Genomic DNA, 17,353 nt, shown 5'->3' on the forward strand with positions numbered 1-17,353 from the left:
TTAGACAGGCAGAAAACAAAACCAATGCATATTCTTTCCAGGCATGATTTATTGTAAACACACCAAATATATACTCTACAAACCATCATGTTTCAATTATGTTGAACAAGCTTAATAGTATTTGCATGTGGGTATTAGTAAAATGAAAGTAATACATTCTGTCACTGTGGCATCGCTTCTGCTCGCTACTAAAGTATTAGCAACTGAACTTCTCTAGGAAAAAAAATGTAATCATCTTGAATGACTAACTTTTGTAAAAGTTTATTATACAATGTATTACAAGGCAGAAACCCAACGCCAATCTAAACTACTTGGGGGAACACGTGGGAGGGACAATGACACATGTGAGATGAAGGGAGGAATTCAGACAGATTCTCGAGATATGGCAGTTGAAGGGAAAGAAGGTATACAAAACACACATTTGTATCTACCATGGAAAAGATTAAGGCACATGATAGGCATACAACACATTGGCTACTGAGATATACACCAAGATTATTTTGACAAACTTGAATCAGTTCTATCTACACAGGTAGGGTTGATTCATTGTGTGCCTGTGTCCTTTAGTATTTAACAGTACAGTTGTGTGGCTTTTTATTTCATCAATGTGTCACACAACCAGAAAACCAATAAACTAACAAATGTTCAGTACAATTCCTTTGGTTGTGGTGCTGCAGAGGCAGTCAGAGACAGCCCATAATGTTTTTTTTTGTTTGTTTTTTTAAGATAATTCAGTACTGTCCAAATGAAAACACACAATTCTGGGGGACAAAAAAAGGATGCAGGGTAGCATTAGATAGTTTTAACTTCTGGAATTAAGAATTATACATTTATTTGTAGTTTATTGTATTTTACCACAACACACATCTTTGTAAACATTGTGTAAACGCAAGCTTGTATAAAATCACGTCACAAAGAAAAACGTCAATGCAGGCACATGCCATTCGCAAGGGTGACACGAGTGATACGGAATTTCCGTCTCCAGTATATGCTGACTCTGAGAGACTGATGCTGGAGAACACATTAGCACACACGTTTGTGAGTGGTCTTACCAAGCACGAGGGAAATGGCTAATTGACTTTATGTCACTCTGTTTTTCCAAGTCAAAGTTGTCCATCATGATACTTTGTAAAAAATATATTCTATACGACTCTTTTTATACTTGACTTTATACAGTGTGACCTTTCAGTTTGCCTTGAACGATTTTTGTCCATTCTGCTTTTCTTTTGCCTCATGTCAATGGATTAGTTGAAATCACCACAAAATGGCACTTAAAAAGAATATGAACATCTGTACACTTTTTTTCATGTATACAGCAACATTTAACTTTAAGAAGCACTAATGAGTGCTTGATTGTAACACAGTGAAAATAAAGGAATAGTAAAAATTATATTTATAACGGATTTCTTTTCTTGACCTCTGACCCTCCACCCAAATGCGGAAGTTGTCATAAAACACTTTTTTTTTGCCTTATGAATGATCATTTTTAAAATCCTTTTTACTTACAATATATAAATAAGCAATGGTCTAAGTAACTTGGCACATGTAAATTATGTGGTTGTTACCTCCTTTCAATCCAATGTGTTTTCCAAACAATGTGGTAATAATATACAACTAAGAGATTGGCCTTTTTGTCATTTTTGACCCTAATATACTGTACACGTTTGTAAAATTTGACCAAAAAAAAAAGATATTTTTCAACAGAACAACCATATTTTGTCTTTTTGTCATCTTTCTAAGCAAAATGCCTTATTTCCTTTTATGCAAATCAAAGAGCCAGTGAGCAGAAAACCCAAGCGACTGTGTTGTCATGTTATGCTGCCTGCTTTCCAACCACTTGAAGACCATCTATGCAGGTGTTGTTCATTTACAGCACATATATTCTATACATCTAGTAATCTTTTAGATGTTGCCCCATTCGATGCCCACCCGCCATCCATCACCTTCTACTGTCCAGAGCACAACTTTCAGAATCCTCACTTTATAATACAAACCTCTTATACCAAAGCATTCCAGTGCAGTTTTCTTCAAACACAGTGAACCAAATGGGCTGTGGTTGGATGACTTTTGAGGTGTCTGTTTGTCCGCTATGCTACAGCTTGTCTTTTTTACCACCCCTACCTGAACCAAAACTAACATCCAGTGACGCAATCAATGAATCAATCAATCGATCAATCAATCAATCAGCCAATCCACACCGCCCATATCAAAAATACCAAACTTACACAACAAATTGAAATAACTCGGACAAAACCGCACGGCCAGCTTTAGAACAAAGCCAAAATCAAAGTATTCCTTTTTTCTTTCAGCACACATTCACTTCCCCTTCACAGTCCCTTCCTCCCATTCTCAAATCCATTCCTTTGCATTGTCAACCTTGAAAGCCTTGATGTCACCAGGAGATCTCAGCAAGCAGCCAACACTGAAGAATTCACATGCTGTCCAGTGGCAATGTAGAAATGTAAAAGTCGTAGGAACAGTCACTCCGTATCTTCATTTTTTTACTTTTTAAAGCGAAATTGCTGGCTGCTGCTGGGTAGTCGTTGTCCTGATAATGATCGATTATTACTCTAATCCTCTATCTGTACAAAGTTCATCTCCAAACAAGCTCCGTATGAAATGGCAGTGGTGATGTGAGAGATCCTCCTGTAGTGTCACTATGTTGCTCTTTTAAGCCTGGAGAGCGTGGACAAAACAAGAAGAAACATATTAGGGGACATACATCAGTGGTGAAGTCAAAAATAACAATAATAGGTTTTATGCCCCCATTTGTCTAAACATGGTGTTCTGATAATTATTGCGTTGGTAGAAAAGATTAGAACAATCCAGCTGTTTTCATCCATCACGGTTGGCTGCCATGCTGACTTTTTACCTTTGACATCAATTTCAGTTGACCGCAGTGGGTGGTAGAATGTCAAAATGGCAGCCCCCTCAGAAGTGTTGGAAACAGGTGGATTTAACTGCTTAAGATTTATTCTGCCAACACAATATGAATCAAACAGGTGGTGGTGGTCAAATATAAATTTTCTGCACTTTATAGAGAGCATCATTTAGCTCAAACCTGACAAAACTGACACTAACCAGTGTGTACAAATCCCTCAGAGATATTGTGGGACAAATGGAGGCACTAGAAGAGAAAATATTAACGTTATTAGGTTGATTAGCTCTTGGACTTTAAATAAAGTCAAATAAATAATACTTTGTATTACTTTAATATAAGCATTGTTGTTTTTTTCTCCATGATTTTTAAAAAAGTGTTTCTTTTTTAAAGATTTATTTTTTTCATACAAAATACCACCATTGCCACAATATATAATTTCTTGTGATGCAGTAGGATGAAGATGAAAAGATGATGTAGCCATGTATAGAAACAAATGAAAGTCACACATGACATTTGGGACATGTGAGTTAGTCAGTAACAAGAATTGGGGACAAATGAAGAAGACAACACTCAAAGTAAAACACAAACTTACACCAGGCTAACAGCAATGTAGAGTAATAAACCACACAGTAACAAAACGGAGACATTGGAACATGAAAATGACAGTCACCACTAATACTAAATGTGCAGAGGCGTGCATGTGTGTATTTATGGAGTTGCACCTTCTCACACCTTGAGCAATGACAAAATAATTCATAATTCAAAGGAGAGTAATTTATAATGTGTTTCTCAAAATTTATGTGTGCATATCTTCTTTTTTAATTGAGGGTGCGCCCCAAGAGCATCCATGTGGAGTGCTGAGAAATGACCCCCCCTTCATCATTTGCCATCAATTTGAGCAAAGGCTGTCAGGGGAGGCAGCGAGTGGATCTCGATGCGCATTTCAATCAGGCGACAACTGCTGGATCGCAATCACACTCTCTCAACCTCTTGACTTCCGTACAGCTTCTCCAGAGCCGAGAAGTCACATTTGTTTTTGTTAATGCTGCATTGATGCTCTCCGAGGTGCCGAATTAGGTCACTGACGGACCTGCGTTACTATAGAGGACACAATATCACAGTCACTACGTGAAATGAGATTCAATTCAGGAGCCGTACCAAATATTGACGTTGTAGGTACTGCATCATCGTTATGTTTTTTACCCAAATAACAAAGTCCAATTGTCATCCAAATGATAAAACTTTCAATTGATTACAACATATTTCATTGCGTGAAATCAGTGAGTTGTGCGCATACAGTACAACCAGGTGACACGTCGGATGAGGGTGATCAGTGACAAACTGGTGGGTGGAAACTAAATGGAATCTACAAACAAATGAGGAATGAATAAGGTCTGAGTGCTACAGTCCAACTTAGGGGTGAGGGTGGTTACTTTGTGATTTTCTTTTTCAGACCTACCATGCATGCACTTAGACCCAGGAATCAACAGGCTGTGGATTAACGTCACAAGCGTCCACCAGACTGACTGCAGGCCTATTACTCCTGATATAGTGTTTCCTACTTGTGTCATTCTGTGCAATAGGACGGGTTAAAAGAACACAAAGCAAAATAAAAGAACGTCAATGCATTGGACCAATACAGTCAAGTATACACATGCAGCCAAGTATAGAGAAGCTGGTGTTAATTTCCTGCTGTGAACAAGCTACAAGGGGAAAGAAGACGTACAGTAGCGACATGCAAAAGAAAGGAGGGATTAGTATTAACAAATACAAGTTGCTATCTGGAAAATCTAATGTTGGTTGATAGAAGACTCAATTGAAAAGTAATGCTAGAAGAAAAAATTAGCAATACAACAGTAGGTTACATAACATACTGTTGGGTAAAGATATATTCTCAACACGTGAGAGTGAAATGTTAACGGCCTTAAATCTGTGTATTTGACATTGGGTTTGCTTTCGGTGGCGACAAACGATCATTTTAATAATCGATTAACCTGTTGATTTTTTATGAAGTTCACTTGAGTCATCCGACAGATACGGCAGTTTGATGGTGCATTTCCAATAAGCTCTGCAATTAACAAACTGACAAGTTGAATTCAGTATCAGATGCTAGCAATCGATTGATACAGCCTCAGTCTCTACATTGTCAAGGAAAGGGTGTTTTTCCATTAGAGGTTGTTGTTGGCAACTATTTTAATCAGTGCAAGCTTAATTACTACACAGACACCAAAAGCTTCCACTTAATTAACTCGTGGCTCACAAAACTGAGGGCATACACATCCCGAGCTGCAAATAGAAGGGCTGCGCGTTACTGAAATAAAAAAATAAATAAATAGATAAATAATGACGGAAAAATTATATATGTATCCTATAGACGTGCAGGAATTTCATAGGAAATTGTATACTTTTATCTGACAGCTCCAACCATAAATTTGCATTACCATCCAATCAGGGAACAATATCCAGAGGCATTACTTTTTCTTTTTTTTTTAATATCATGCAGCTCTAGCAGACAGACACATAAAGGAACGAGAACGACAAATTCCATCCGCTTTAAAGACTTCATAAGATTAAAATGTTCCCCTGAGAACCACCACAGAAAACTTGGAAAGAAGACAGGGAGAGTAAAAAAAAAAGGAGGCTAGAAGAGGAGAACATGTGACAATATTTCAATGAGACACCGATACTTTGTCCTCTATGCCCTCATCGCCCATGGATAAAAGAAAAGTTCTACTGGCACCTTTACTGGCTCCTGCTCTGTCAGGTCCACTGAACTGTCGCCTGTCTTGTACTTGCAGTCTTTGTCCCTCTGGTCAATGGTGGAGTACCCATCTAATGAGGTCAGAGAACGTCAGTTAGTAGTAAACACATAATGTATGTAAATGCCATGGACAATAATGAATATAAATATTATCAACTGCACGGTCACCACAGCTCTCTTACAAATCAATTGAAGAAGAAATTGACAATAAATAATAATAATAATAATAATAATAACCCTCTAGCTGTAGGTGCTTTGAAACTATGACAAATTTTAATATTATCAGCAGAGCATGTCTGCCATGTTTGAACAACATAAGCAAAGGAAGACTTTGCGTACTCACACAAACTTTCCATGCAATTTGAAATGGGATCCCGATGATTCATTTTTCAAGAGATGAAGCCCACTGGGCATTCAATTTGAGCATGATTAATATTTGGCATTGAGGAAACTCTGAATGAGCCACTGAACCCATCAGAAATAACATATAGAGGATTTGGATTATTCCAAGGAAATATTTCAACACTTTGTTACTTTAGCTCCATTCAGCAGATGAGGCACTGCACTTTCAAGTGATTATCATATTGTCTTGATGTGATTATCAGGTGAACAAGGACACGCTGTATTTGCATCTTATTTGTACATGATGGAAAATAACATCGGTCACCAATGTTCCCAACCTTTTGAATCACGCAGTGAATTCAAAACTATTACTCTGTACTATAGCTAATTGCTACCTGGATCCAGCTCATCCATAGGTATCATATATACACAACTGTTCAAAAGTTTGGGGCCATTCATATGGGTGGATACGATGTGAAAAAAGAGGGCAGGAAGGATAAACATTCCAAACAAAATTTCAACAATTGTTTTGACTCCTCTGTTAAAAAGATGTTTGCTGATGGGCCAGTGTCTACCTTCCTCCTATAAAGTTTATTACTATGCTCATTTTTGTGTTATGCTCACAGATATTATTTTCATTAAAGCTGACCTGAATTCATTATTAAGAAACTTAAGGGGGGGGGAGAAGAATAAAGAACTTTTGGGTTCAAAATCAATCGAACATCTTTAAAACCACCACTTTATCATACCGTGCTACTCATCAATGAAAATAAGACTTTACTTCAGAGATAAGACATACTGTTGGCCATACGGGATATCCATTTTTTTTTATTCCTGTTTACATATTGTGTGGCTGTGATACTAACCAGGCTACAACTACTGTGATGATGGTTCCATCAATTTATGGAAGATTAAAATAAGACTGTTTAGATATGTGGCTTTAATTAGAAATTTAGTAGCTTAATAGGATTTGTTTACAATAAAATAACATTGAATATTGCCAGATTTATGCTTTCAATTACAAAAGAAGTGATCTTAATCCCTTCAATTTTGTCACAGGGATTATTTTTGGAGTGTGAATCAAATAATGCCAGCTAATTTTACCATGAAGCCTTTTGTGTTTCTCATAGCTTTATTGTGCCAAATGGCTTTTCTAGACATGTTAAAAGTTTTGTCTGACCTTGGTTCTTCTCCATAAGGGGCAGAGTTGTATCATCATAACCCGTTTTGCCATTCTTGGTTGCTTTAGGGGTTGCTGTCATCGTGGGCTGAAAGAGAAGTGTTGTTCCACATTTCATTATCGCTGCTAATTTTATGGACAAAATCAACACTGTTTTGTTACTTGGTGATATTCCTTGAGGAGTCACAAACTTTTAGACTTTCATGAAGGTCTTGACAGATGACCTTTATATGTGCTTATTTATTAACTACTAGCTAACTACCAGTTTGACAGCTATATCAAGCATATTCCCTTTAAAAAGATTATGTGACTGGTTTGTCATTCTTATTTAGCTACAATAAAAGATAAAGTAACCCAATTATTTGAAACAATATAGTATATGACCTATTGGAGTTATCTCATCGACAGTAAACAATAACTACAATTATAGTCTATCAATAAACTGATAATTCATCGTGTCAACTGAAACGACTAAGACAATTTTGCAGGGGCAGTATTTTCTTATTTTTGGTTTTAAATTCAGCTTCAGAGACGTGTGAATAAGATGTGAAAAACAAAACCACTGACATATGCTGTACCTGAAAATGGCTCTTGTTCCAGCCATCCTTTGTCAAAGCGTTCCTTAATTCCTTATAACTCCACACAGTTTGCAGCACATGAGATGCAGCTTTTGTTTCTCTGGGTGATTGGCTGCGAGGGCAAGGAAAGAAGTGAAAATGAATCACAAAAATATGGATGGATGGATGGATGGATGGATGGATGGATGGATGGATGGATGCATGGATGGATGGATGGATGCATGGATGGATGGATGGATGGATGGATGGATGGATGGATGGACGGAAAGAAAACCTGGCATCCTTGACTGAAAATTAATTTACATTGTATTTTATTTCTTCTTTCAGCCAGGCTCGAGTAGCATTTTTCAACCCATGTTGTCAAAGAGGAACAAGAGCAGGGAAGTAATCCACCACACACGAATAGGTTCCTGACTATTTGCAAACACTCAATTCCCAGCACGCAGAACCCGCAGCTGCGGTGGGCCCAAGTTGTACAAATGTACGAGCTGTCCTCATTTTTAGGGAAATGTAATTGATTTAAGATAAATGATCAGGTATTTGATAAAAGATAGTGCAGCTGGATCGGAAATGCAAGTGGCACCTGGTCCGGTTGATAGCGACTAGTTTCTCAATGGCCTGGGCCTGAATGAGAGACCGGGCGTTTTCCGAGCTGTCTGTGACAATTTCGTGGATGGTGTTGAGGATGGCGACCACGGTATCCTCCTCTAAGTTCTTGGCTGGTCGCTGCTGTCCGCTGGGCAAGTTACTGACCAGGTCCCTCATGGCGTAACTTCCTATTAATAAATAATAACAATAAAAGTTATTGCCAATAAAAATAACTGAATCAGACATGAATCAGAAATTATCAGGTGAGAGTCAATTTGATGAGCAATAAAATATTTTATAATATTTACCTCAATCGGTGGACACATTAAAAAGGTCAGAATGCGTGTGTCGACATAACATGGCTTGAGTGTTTACCAATGAGGTCCTTGTTGCGACGATCGATGGAGAGATTGCGCAGGGCGATGGCCACAGCTCGGACTACCTTGTCGGAATCGGAGCGTAACAGCTCTACCAGTATGGGGAGACCTTTCTCTTTACGCACTGTTGCCCGGATGTAGTTGGACCACTGTGGGGGGGAACAGAGGGCCAGATGTGAGTGCATGTTGACTGTTTAACATTTACTTTGGAGTGCCACGAGGGCTCTATTAGAAAAATGTATACTAGAATTTAAATTTAAATTCTGCCATTACATTATTATCAAAAAAATTACATACATTTGATGTAAAATTAGAAGACTAAGGCTGTTTTTATTCAAGCCTATCATTGAAAAGCAATCTGGTTAGATACATTTGGAGCCACAAGATGGCAGTAGTACCACTTATAGCCGTTAACACCCAGCGACACCAGTATGCAAAGGTAATTGAAGGTTTGAATTTTGAGGAGCAAAGTCAACGGAGGGAGCACAGGCTTTGTCCAGCAGCCAGATATGATAAATGTACAAGCAGCTCTGCTTGCTGCTGAATCTGGCCTGAGGACCTGCTGATCAGGTTCCACAGGAGAAAAAAAAGTAGCAAAAGAGAAAAGGATTTGTCCTCAAAATGACCACCTTTACTGGGAATCACTCCAGCTAAAGAACTGAGTGGATAAAATGTGACAGTAAGTGATGGATTAAAATGAACCACTCATGTGATTCTTCCAAAGTAGCCAGGGGTGCCCTGCTGATGACAATGTCATACGACTGAAAGGTCACACTGCCCCGATGGCTGCTGCGGGCTAAATACACGTGAGGATTTACACACACAAAAAAACAAGCATAGTCTTTGCTAGAATCTAAAAAGCAGCCTTTCCTGTTCATAATTCACAGCTGCTTTCAAGTCAGACAGCCCCTCAGTATATCCTCCTGCTGCTTTAATTGGAATAAATGTCTGATCCTGGCCACAGGTTTTCTAATCTCATCTATCACCAGAGGCAAACATCGAACAGTAATATGTGCAAAAGTTGCCCAACATAGGCCTGTTAGAATTACACGATTACACTCTGTACTCAAGATGTGTGTATCTTTATTTCATACGCTTGTTTTAAATTTAACACGTATAGTTATTATTATATAGTTATCATAGTATAATTAATTCTAGGGGTGTTCTGATCATGGTTTTATGATGCTGATAGCGATCACATGGATTAGCTGCAGATTTTCACATTTTAATGATTTATAATCGATTAATCTGTCAATTATTTTTCGATTAACTGATGAACCCACTTAATAAAACATTCTATCCATCTTTATTTTTTTTAATAAAAAAAGAGGACAATATTTCAAACTGACAGTGCAGAAATGCACAAACATATGAGTCGTTAAGTTGCTAATGTGCAGTGATAAGGAAAGGAGGAGGGGACGCTACACGGCAAACTTTAGTTTTTTTTTTAGGAGTTACAGTGAACCTTTTGCTTTTGGATGTATTCCAAACACTGATTCCTCAACACATTACTCATCAATTTGAAATATATTTAAAAAAAAACAAAAAAAAACACTATAGCTGCAAAAAATAAATATGAGAAGTTCGGTGTCTACTCTCCCATTCCCCCACCCTTGCACTCACAGTCCATTGCCCAGCACCAAGGTTCTGCAGAGCGCCAGCAGCAGCCTCCAGGGTGTTGAAGTTTTGGCTCTCGGTCAGCAGAGAAAGATAAAGTCTTACCACTTCTGGTTGATAAAGAAGCTCAAAACCTAGAAGGAAACAGACACACAATTAGGACCCAGAAAAGACAGACCTGACATCAGATATTGCTCAAACACCGCTAGTAATTCTTGGACACAACATGCCCGCTGACTAAGGTATTAAAGTTTAATGAGAGTCAATGTTTCAGAATGACAAACAAGGAGAACACAAGCAGGAGAGTATTGATCCGATGAGAGCGGAGTTTTTGATGTTTTGATCCTGCTTGCACATAACACATCCATCTCTGTTAATCATTAGGCCTCTCTCTGATGGGAACATAATGACATTATCAGCAATTAGACAAAGCACACTGGGATGAACATGCAGAGAGGCACAGAATGCCAAAGTAAATTTCCAAGTGACACACAAGTAAGATATCGGAGAGTATACATTGTTCTGTCAAAATCATTCAGAAATGTAGAGGTAGATGCCGAGTCAACAGCAGCGAGAGATAAATGGATGACATAAAACCTGGAGCGTGGCCAAGGCAACCTTGATATTAGAAATTATGACTTCAGCAGACCACTCACGGAATACAGACACAATCAAACAAACATTTCAACAAAAACTTCCTTACTGTCATTTGCAAGAGGATATAGAGAGTTTGCAATTGGTCTGTTGGCACAAATTAAAGCAAACCTAGTGTTTGTCCCTTCAGAATATCTTCAATTGCTAATAATTTTTAGATTTGACTTAAAAAAACATTTATCATACGGCCGTGCTTATACAGAAATATTTTTTATGATAATACCATTTCACCAGTGGAAAATGTATTATCAGGAAATTCGAATTTCCCATTTTTGGGGGGAGCTGGAGGATGATGCTAGCATGCAAAGAAACACTAAAACTCCATTATAAAAGTTGGGCTTCCCATCACACATGTTAAAATTTGGGAAGAACTTTACAATCTGAAATCCTACAATTGCATTTGTACAACCACTGCACACAATTCTTAAAGGGAGAGGTAGCCCTGCTGCTGGAACCAGCAAAATACAGATATGCCAGCTATTCCAGCATTCATAATAATAAACACAATTAGTTCAAAAGCAAAAATCCATGTAATCAGCAGCAGAATCTTGATGCACATTATGTGACCCTGCCTTGATTCCAGGTAAGACCATCAATCACATGTTCTCACTTTGATAGGCACTACACTAGAGTTGGACGTGGCATTCAGCATCCTTCTGCACAATCCTCATCTTTCTGGGTAACTGTGCCTAATCAGTTTTTTAGAAACAATCCTGTTCATCTCCAACTTAGATTAAAATGGAGCACTGTGACTCACCGGCTTCAGTTTTTTTTATCATGCAATTCTTGCTAATGAAATATGCATATTCATATTTTCTTTCCCATCTGCAGTGCTTTGGTCAAGCACCACCTAAAACCGTACAGTAAATGGAGCTGGTATTTAAATTTAAACAAGGTTAGATGACATTGGACATTGGGGAATTCACTGGACCTATTTAGTTAAAATATTCTTGTTGCTCTTTTGGGCCACAGATTAAAAACAAACAATATACATATTTTACCTTTTTTAGTCAGGGCTTAATGTCCGCCCGAATTGTCTGTGGCCTCTCTTCTGATGCAGGTCAGAATAAGGTTAGTGCAATCATCTACTGAGTTATCACTGCGATCTCCAGTCATCTCCTGCTTGTCTGCTGGCTATCTTATTTTGACTTTGTAGACACAAGGGACATTTAAGAAGTGCGTGTGTGTGTGCACGTGTAGGTGCATGTACGTGTGCGTTATTGTGAGTTGGCCTATTTTTCTAAGCAAATGATCATCCTCTACCATTCAACTACCGTGATTTCATGACTATGAGCCGGACCTGAATATTAGCCGCACCAGCTAAAATTAGGGAAACATCCAGTTTTGTTCAAATATAAGCCGCAGGTGTTTTAAATGAAATGTCCTTGTTTCTATGACCTTCAATACCAAAACAAATCCTTTAACAATATCATAGAAATCATGAAAAATCCATACATAAGCCACATTGGACTAAAAAACGAAGGATTGTATAAAGTTTGTGCAAAAAAAATAGCATCTCATAGTCCAGAAATTATGGAACTCTTCAACTCTCTTCAAATTAGGGAAATAACTGAAAAAACTAACTGTCAAACTTTGGTTGAGGTAAAACACAATGACAAAGCATACTCTTAAAAGGTAGCCAGATAATTAAAAGTCCAAAGGCAATACTGAACACCTAAATTCAGTCAAACAAACTTCTTGCCAGCAAACGCATTGCCAACAAAACGGAAATGACATGTAAAAGGTTAGAAGCATTTAATACAAGCTAATTTGGCTGAGTCTACCATAAAATTTGAACCCGAGTAATCGATGGAATCATCGAAAGGATAATTGATTTGTTCATGACAGCCATATAATGAACTTTTTTCCACAGGGTGTAACACGCCACCGGTTCATGTTCTTTCTGAACTGACTGCAATTAAGTGTAAGCAGCAGCAGTGAGGCAGGCTGGTAAAATTGAATGGATTATCTGAGACGGGAGGAGTGAGACAATCGAAAATCAACTTCTCTATCACACAAACGCCACCCAGACTCTGCCATCAGCATTCGTCTAGGGTAGGTTTGTTGCAAAACAGCTGGATCTCTATTAATACACAGACATGGCACCACAAACACCCGGGCCATTGCTTGTCAGAAAGTGATGCTTATCAATCAAACAGCCTCAGCCTCAAAATAATCCTTTTGCTGTTTTTTTGTTGTTGTTGTTGTTTTACCAGGAGAGAAAAGGAGGTTGTGCATCAAGAAGAGTGATGGATAGAAAAACAGAAACCAAACAACAGGACATTAAATAATCTCTCTATTTTGGAGCAGATGGAACATACCTAACCTTAATTTGCAGTCCTGATTTAAAGTTAACTCCATTTTTTTTTTTTCAGTTTGGCAGCAGGAAAATATGACTTAAAATATATGGACACCAATGTTTGTTTGTTTTTATATTGTCTGCATTGTTTTAGTATGAAAACCTCAAGCTGTTGAGTCTCCACCCTCATGCCACATCTGCATCTCATGCACATTTGACCCCACCAGCTTGCTTTCATGTCTTTATACAAAATGATGCGGCCACATGGGAAACTAATGAACACTCTTGAAAGTCAGAGCCACAAAAAGGCAGCACCTCACAATATCATTATGAGAGATGTGTGCTGCTCGCTTAATAAGAGCCGGAGCACTCCGAGCTTCATTACTTACCAAACGATCGGCTATGGAAGTCTGTAAACAAAACTAAGTAAATTGGTAAGACCTTTGGGGTTTTACTAAGGAATTCTCTTTCATTTGAGCCACACTTTGAGGAGCATCACATTAATGGATGGGGCTTATCAGACTATAGTTATTGCCATGACAGCGAACACCCACCCGCTATAATGTGGTGGTAATGTGGTATAGACAAGTTTGACTTGACTGTCAAACAAGAGGCCTCAGTAGTCATTCCACAAAGCGGAGAATATAAAACTGAATATTAGTCCAACTATAGCGGCTGCAAATTAATCCGCTTTTCACATACACACTTTTTCTTTATTATGGCATTGTTACAATTTCATTTGCTTGCTTCAAATGCATCAACACATTGCCTTAAGTATAAAGCGAGGAGTATTTTAAAGTCTTTCTAGGACTATGCTACCATTTATATTGTGATAAAGCCCCTGGTTAAAATGCAGGATTCATAGAAAGCAAACTCTTCAACCCAAGAATCCTGAATTAATTCAGAGCATCCAAGAATCCTCAACCTAAGTTTGAGGGAAAGTGATAGAAGCTTGTATTTGAAAAAAATATATTCACCGTTTGTCTTCAAAGGCACCCCTCCCTACATGCCCCGTAATATGGACAGCAGCCAAGAGTCAAAGCTTCATTATCTCCCCTGGCACCCATTTGGACTGTTCTGTAGATTGGCACCTCTATGGACAGCCCCAGGGCATGGAACATTAGCATGGTCATGCTGCAGTTGGCCCAAGTTTTGTTGGATGCTCACAAAGCAAAGCACAAAGCGGCTGCAAGTCTGTGTCTTGTGCAGCTGCCCATCGGCTTTGGGTCACAAAAGCATTCTGGTGAGAAGGAATGGTCGACGGGAAGTGACAGCTGGGGGAAGAGTTATAGATTGCCTAAAGAGACAAATAAACAGCTCAGACCCCCTATCTCATACTTCCTCCATAACTGCCTCTCACCATCAGGTATCCATTGGCCATTTTTCACCAAATTTCCCGGCAATGAAAAACCATTTTAGCACAGCAGGAGTCTTTTATAGCCCGCTGTTGATGCGGTGACAGGTTAATTAAATCCAACTGTGGAATATTTCAAAAAAACAGGACAAATTAATGAAGGGAGCATAAAACAGGCTGGCAAATTGACTTCAAACTGACAGGAAGGTCCAAACACCATTCTTGATGAGATCCAAAATATCACCACTACAAAGACTTGATTTATATGGACCCAAAGGAGCTGTAAAGCCTAGCTATGTATATTGTCATAAATACACAGAAACAAGGATAATTATGTTCCAGTGGGACGCAATTATCAGCCGACTTGTGCTTCATTGAATCTTTACTTTAAAACAAACATCTGCTGAAATGCTTCGGACAAAAGTGAAATGGGCTTTTAAAATGAATGTCATGTATGGTAGATGTGTGATTACGTTAGTGTGCAATGTGTCTGTTTCTGAATTACCCAGAAAAATAAATTCATGTGAACAAAAAAAAAAAAAAGAGGGAAAAAATTATATGGACAATAAAGAGCACATGACATCTGCTTTTATAAATGATCACCTAGGTCTGAGCGGCAAGCTAAAGGGAATCACAGAATTCCTAGCAGTCTGCATAAAACTTTTCCCCAGTGAATTCCAAGGAACACGGGTGTGAGAAGTCACTCGCAGGTGATGGCCAGCATGCATTTAAAAAGGAGGAAGGAATCGGAATCTGAAAGCTGTGATATTGTATAAAAAATGGATGCCCTGGTGTGTTCAGTCGTGGTAAGAGCATGAAGCAATCGAAATAGCAAATTGTAACAGAGGAGAGCATGTTAAGAGATGAACACTCTAACTTAATAATTCATTTTTGCTCAAATGGATCCTGTTAACATGTCATTGCCATATTTTCTTCAGACACTCTTCTGTTAGCTGGTGTACTCCATTATGGCAGATTTTTGTTTTGATAACTAGTCCAACATACTTTCTCTTCTTGACCTTGCGCTTTACGTAACATCCATAATATTTAATTTGTGATTTGCTGGTGGATTGTGTTTCTTATAAAAAGTCAAAAAATCACAAATCCATACATGTTTAGCTCTATATAAATCTTATATCAAAATATAATCTCAGTATAATTAAAATGCCCATAAAAACCCACACATGCTTCGCTATTAATTTACAGTCCTTTTTGATGCCGATTAGCGAGCCAAAATCAGCACAAATCTGATTAGTAAATTGGACAAATGTTGAATCCTGATTGAGAAGCACACTGGTTTCCCATCCCCCTCCACTCTACTGGATTGGTGCACCATAGCCTCATCTCCGGTCCCTCTGCCTCAGAGTGGACGTAGCATCCAGAATGCATGATGCCAATTCTGATGCCGGCTGATGCTGAAGGGATTTGCTGTCTGGATTGGTGTCAGCAAGCATCCCTCATCTAATGCTTGCTCCGGCCCCATCAATCCATCACATGCTTAAATGTGATGGATACTTTGGATTAACTCTTGTGTAGAGAATGACACTCCCGGCCGGCAGTTCTCCCCTTATATACACACATACAGCCATATAGCAAGCGTGCTCTGTTCCTACACTAACATTTGATGGAGTTAAGATGAAGAATGAAAGCTAAATAAACTATCTTCAGAAGCTGTGCTGGGATTATATTTCTTGTTCAAATGTGTGGATTTCGCAACCCCTGGATTTGGACCACCTGTGGATATTGGCTTAAATACAGCAATGTAATGAAGGCGTACTGCGTGACCTCTTGTATAATACCACTGCACATACTCAGACTGTGGTCAGCTGCAAATATCATGTTTACAATACATCTCAGGTCAGGTCTGCATTTTACCGCGGCACCATTGAGAGCGTCCTCTCCAGCTGTATTGCTGTTTGGGGTGGCGGCTGCACTGACTACAACTTGAAGGCCCTGCAGCGCATAGTGAACACGGCTGGTAAGATTGCTGGTGCTTCGCTCCCCTCCTTGAAGGACATTTACACCTCCCATCTCACCCGCAAGGCGACCACGATTGTGAGTGATGTGAGTCACCCCGCTCACTCTTTGTTCGAGCTTCTGCCCTCTGGGATGAGGTACAGAAGCCTGCGCTCCCGCACCACCAGACTCTCAAACAGCTTCGTACTCCAGGCTGTTAGGATCCTGAACTCGCTCCCCCGTTCTGCGTAGCGTCTTGTACTTTTACTGTCTGTACTGTCTGTATGCACACTGGCTCTTATTTGTTGTGTTATCTGTTTATTTATTATTTATTATTACTCTTATTATTTATTGTTTGTGCCTTTTTGTTTATGATGTTTTTTACTTTTGCGCTATGCTTGCTGGCTCCGTTTTGCTCCTCTTATTTATTGTGTTATCTGTTTATTTATTATTTATTCATCACTCTTACTATTGATTGTTTAAATTTTTGCCTTCTTGTTTTTATATGGTGTCGCGTACTTGTATGTCTATCGTGTTGTGTCTCGTCACCGTGGGATAGAGAAAAACGTAATTTCGGTCTCTTTGTGTGTTGTGACGTGGAGAGATTGACAATAAAGCTGACTTTGACTTTGACTTTGACAATAACATGTTAAAAGAGAAACCCGACATAGAACTTTTCCACATAAGATTCCCTATTGGATAAGGGCCTTGGTCCACAGGCGTGTGTTGAATGTGAAATCAAAAGGCCAAATTGTTAAATAAAAGA

At 38.8% G+C, this 17,353-nt stretch overlaps 1 protein-coding gene across 3 annotated transcripts in view; it reads right to left on the minus strand.

The window, feature by feature from the left end:
* Positions 1–31: 31 nt before the first annotated feature.
* The window catches only part of arvcfb (ARVCF delta catenin family member b), a 69,967-nt gene continuing 52,645 nt past the window's right edge, over positions 32–17,353 (minus strand). For 2 of the 3 annotated variants that reach the window (XM_061277682.1, XM_061277683.1), the window contains exons 9-16: positions 10,331–10,458; positions 8,706–8,856; positions 8,326–8,518; positions 7,743–7,854; positions 7,165–7,252; positions 5,622–5,713; positions 4,341–4,453; positions 32–2,676 (exon numbers count right to left, since the gene is read on the minus strand). In XM_061277682.1, coding sequence (XP_061133666.1) covers positions 4,352–4,453; positions 5,622–5,713; positions 7,165–7,252; positions 7,743–7,854; positions 8,326–8,518; positions 8,706–8,856; positions 10,331–10,458 — 866 coding nt within the window. In that variant the 3' untranslated portion in view covers positions 32–2,676; positions 4,341–4,351. The remainder of the gene's footprint in view (positions 2,677–4,340; positions 4,454–5,621; positions 5,714–7,164; positions 7,253–7,742; positions 7,855–8,325; positions 8,519–8,705; positions 8,857–10,330; positions 10,459–17,353) is intronic. The other variant, XM_061277684.1, reaches the window with a different exon arrangement.

The sequence above is a fragment of the Syngnathus typhle genome, linkage group LG5 (genome assembly GCF_033458585.1).
Source record: "Syngnathus typhle isolate RoL2023-S1 ecotype Sweden linkage group LG5, RoL_Styp_1.0, whole genome shotgun sequence".
Lineage (NCBI taxonomy): Eukaryota > Metazoa > Chordata > Actinopteri > Syngnathiformes > Syngnathidae > Syngnathus > Syngnathus typhle.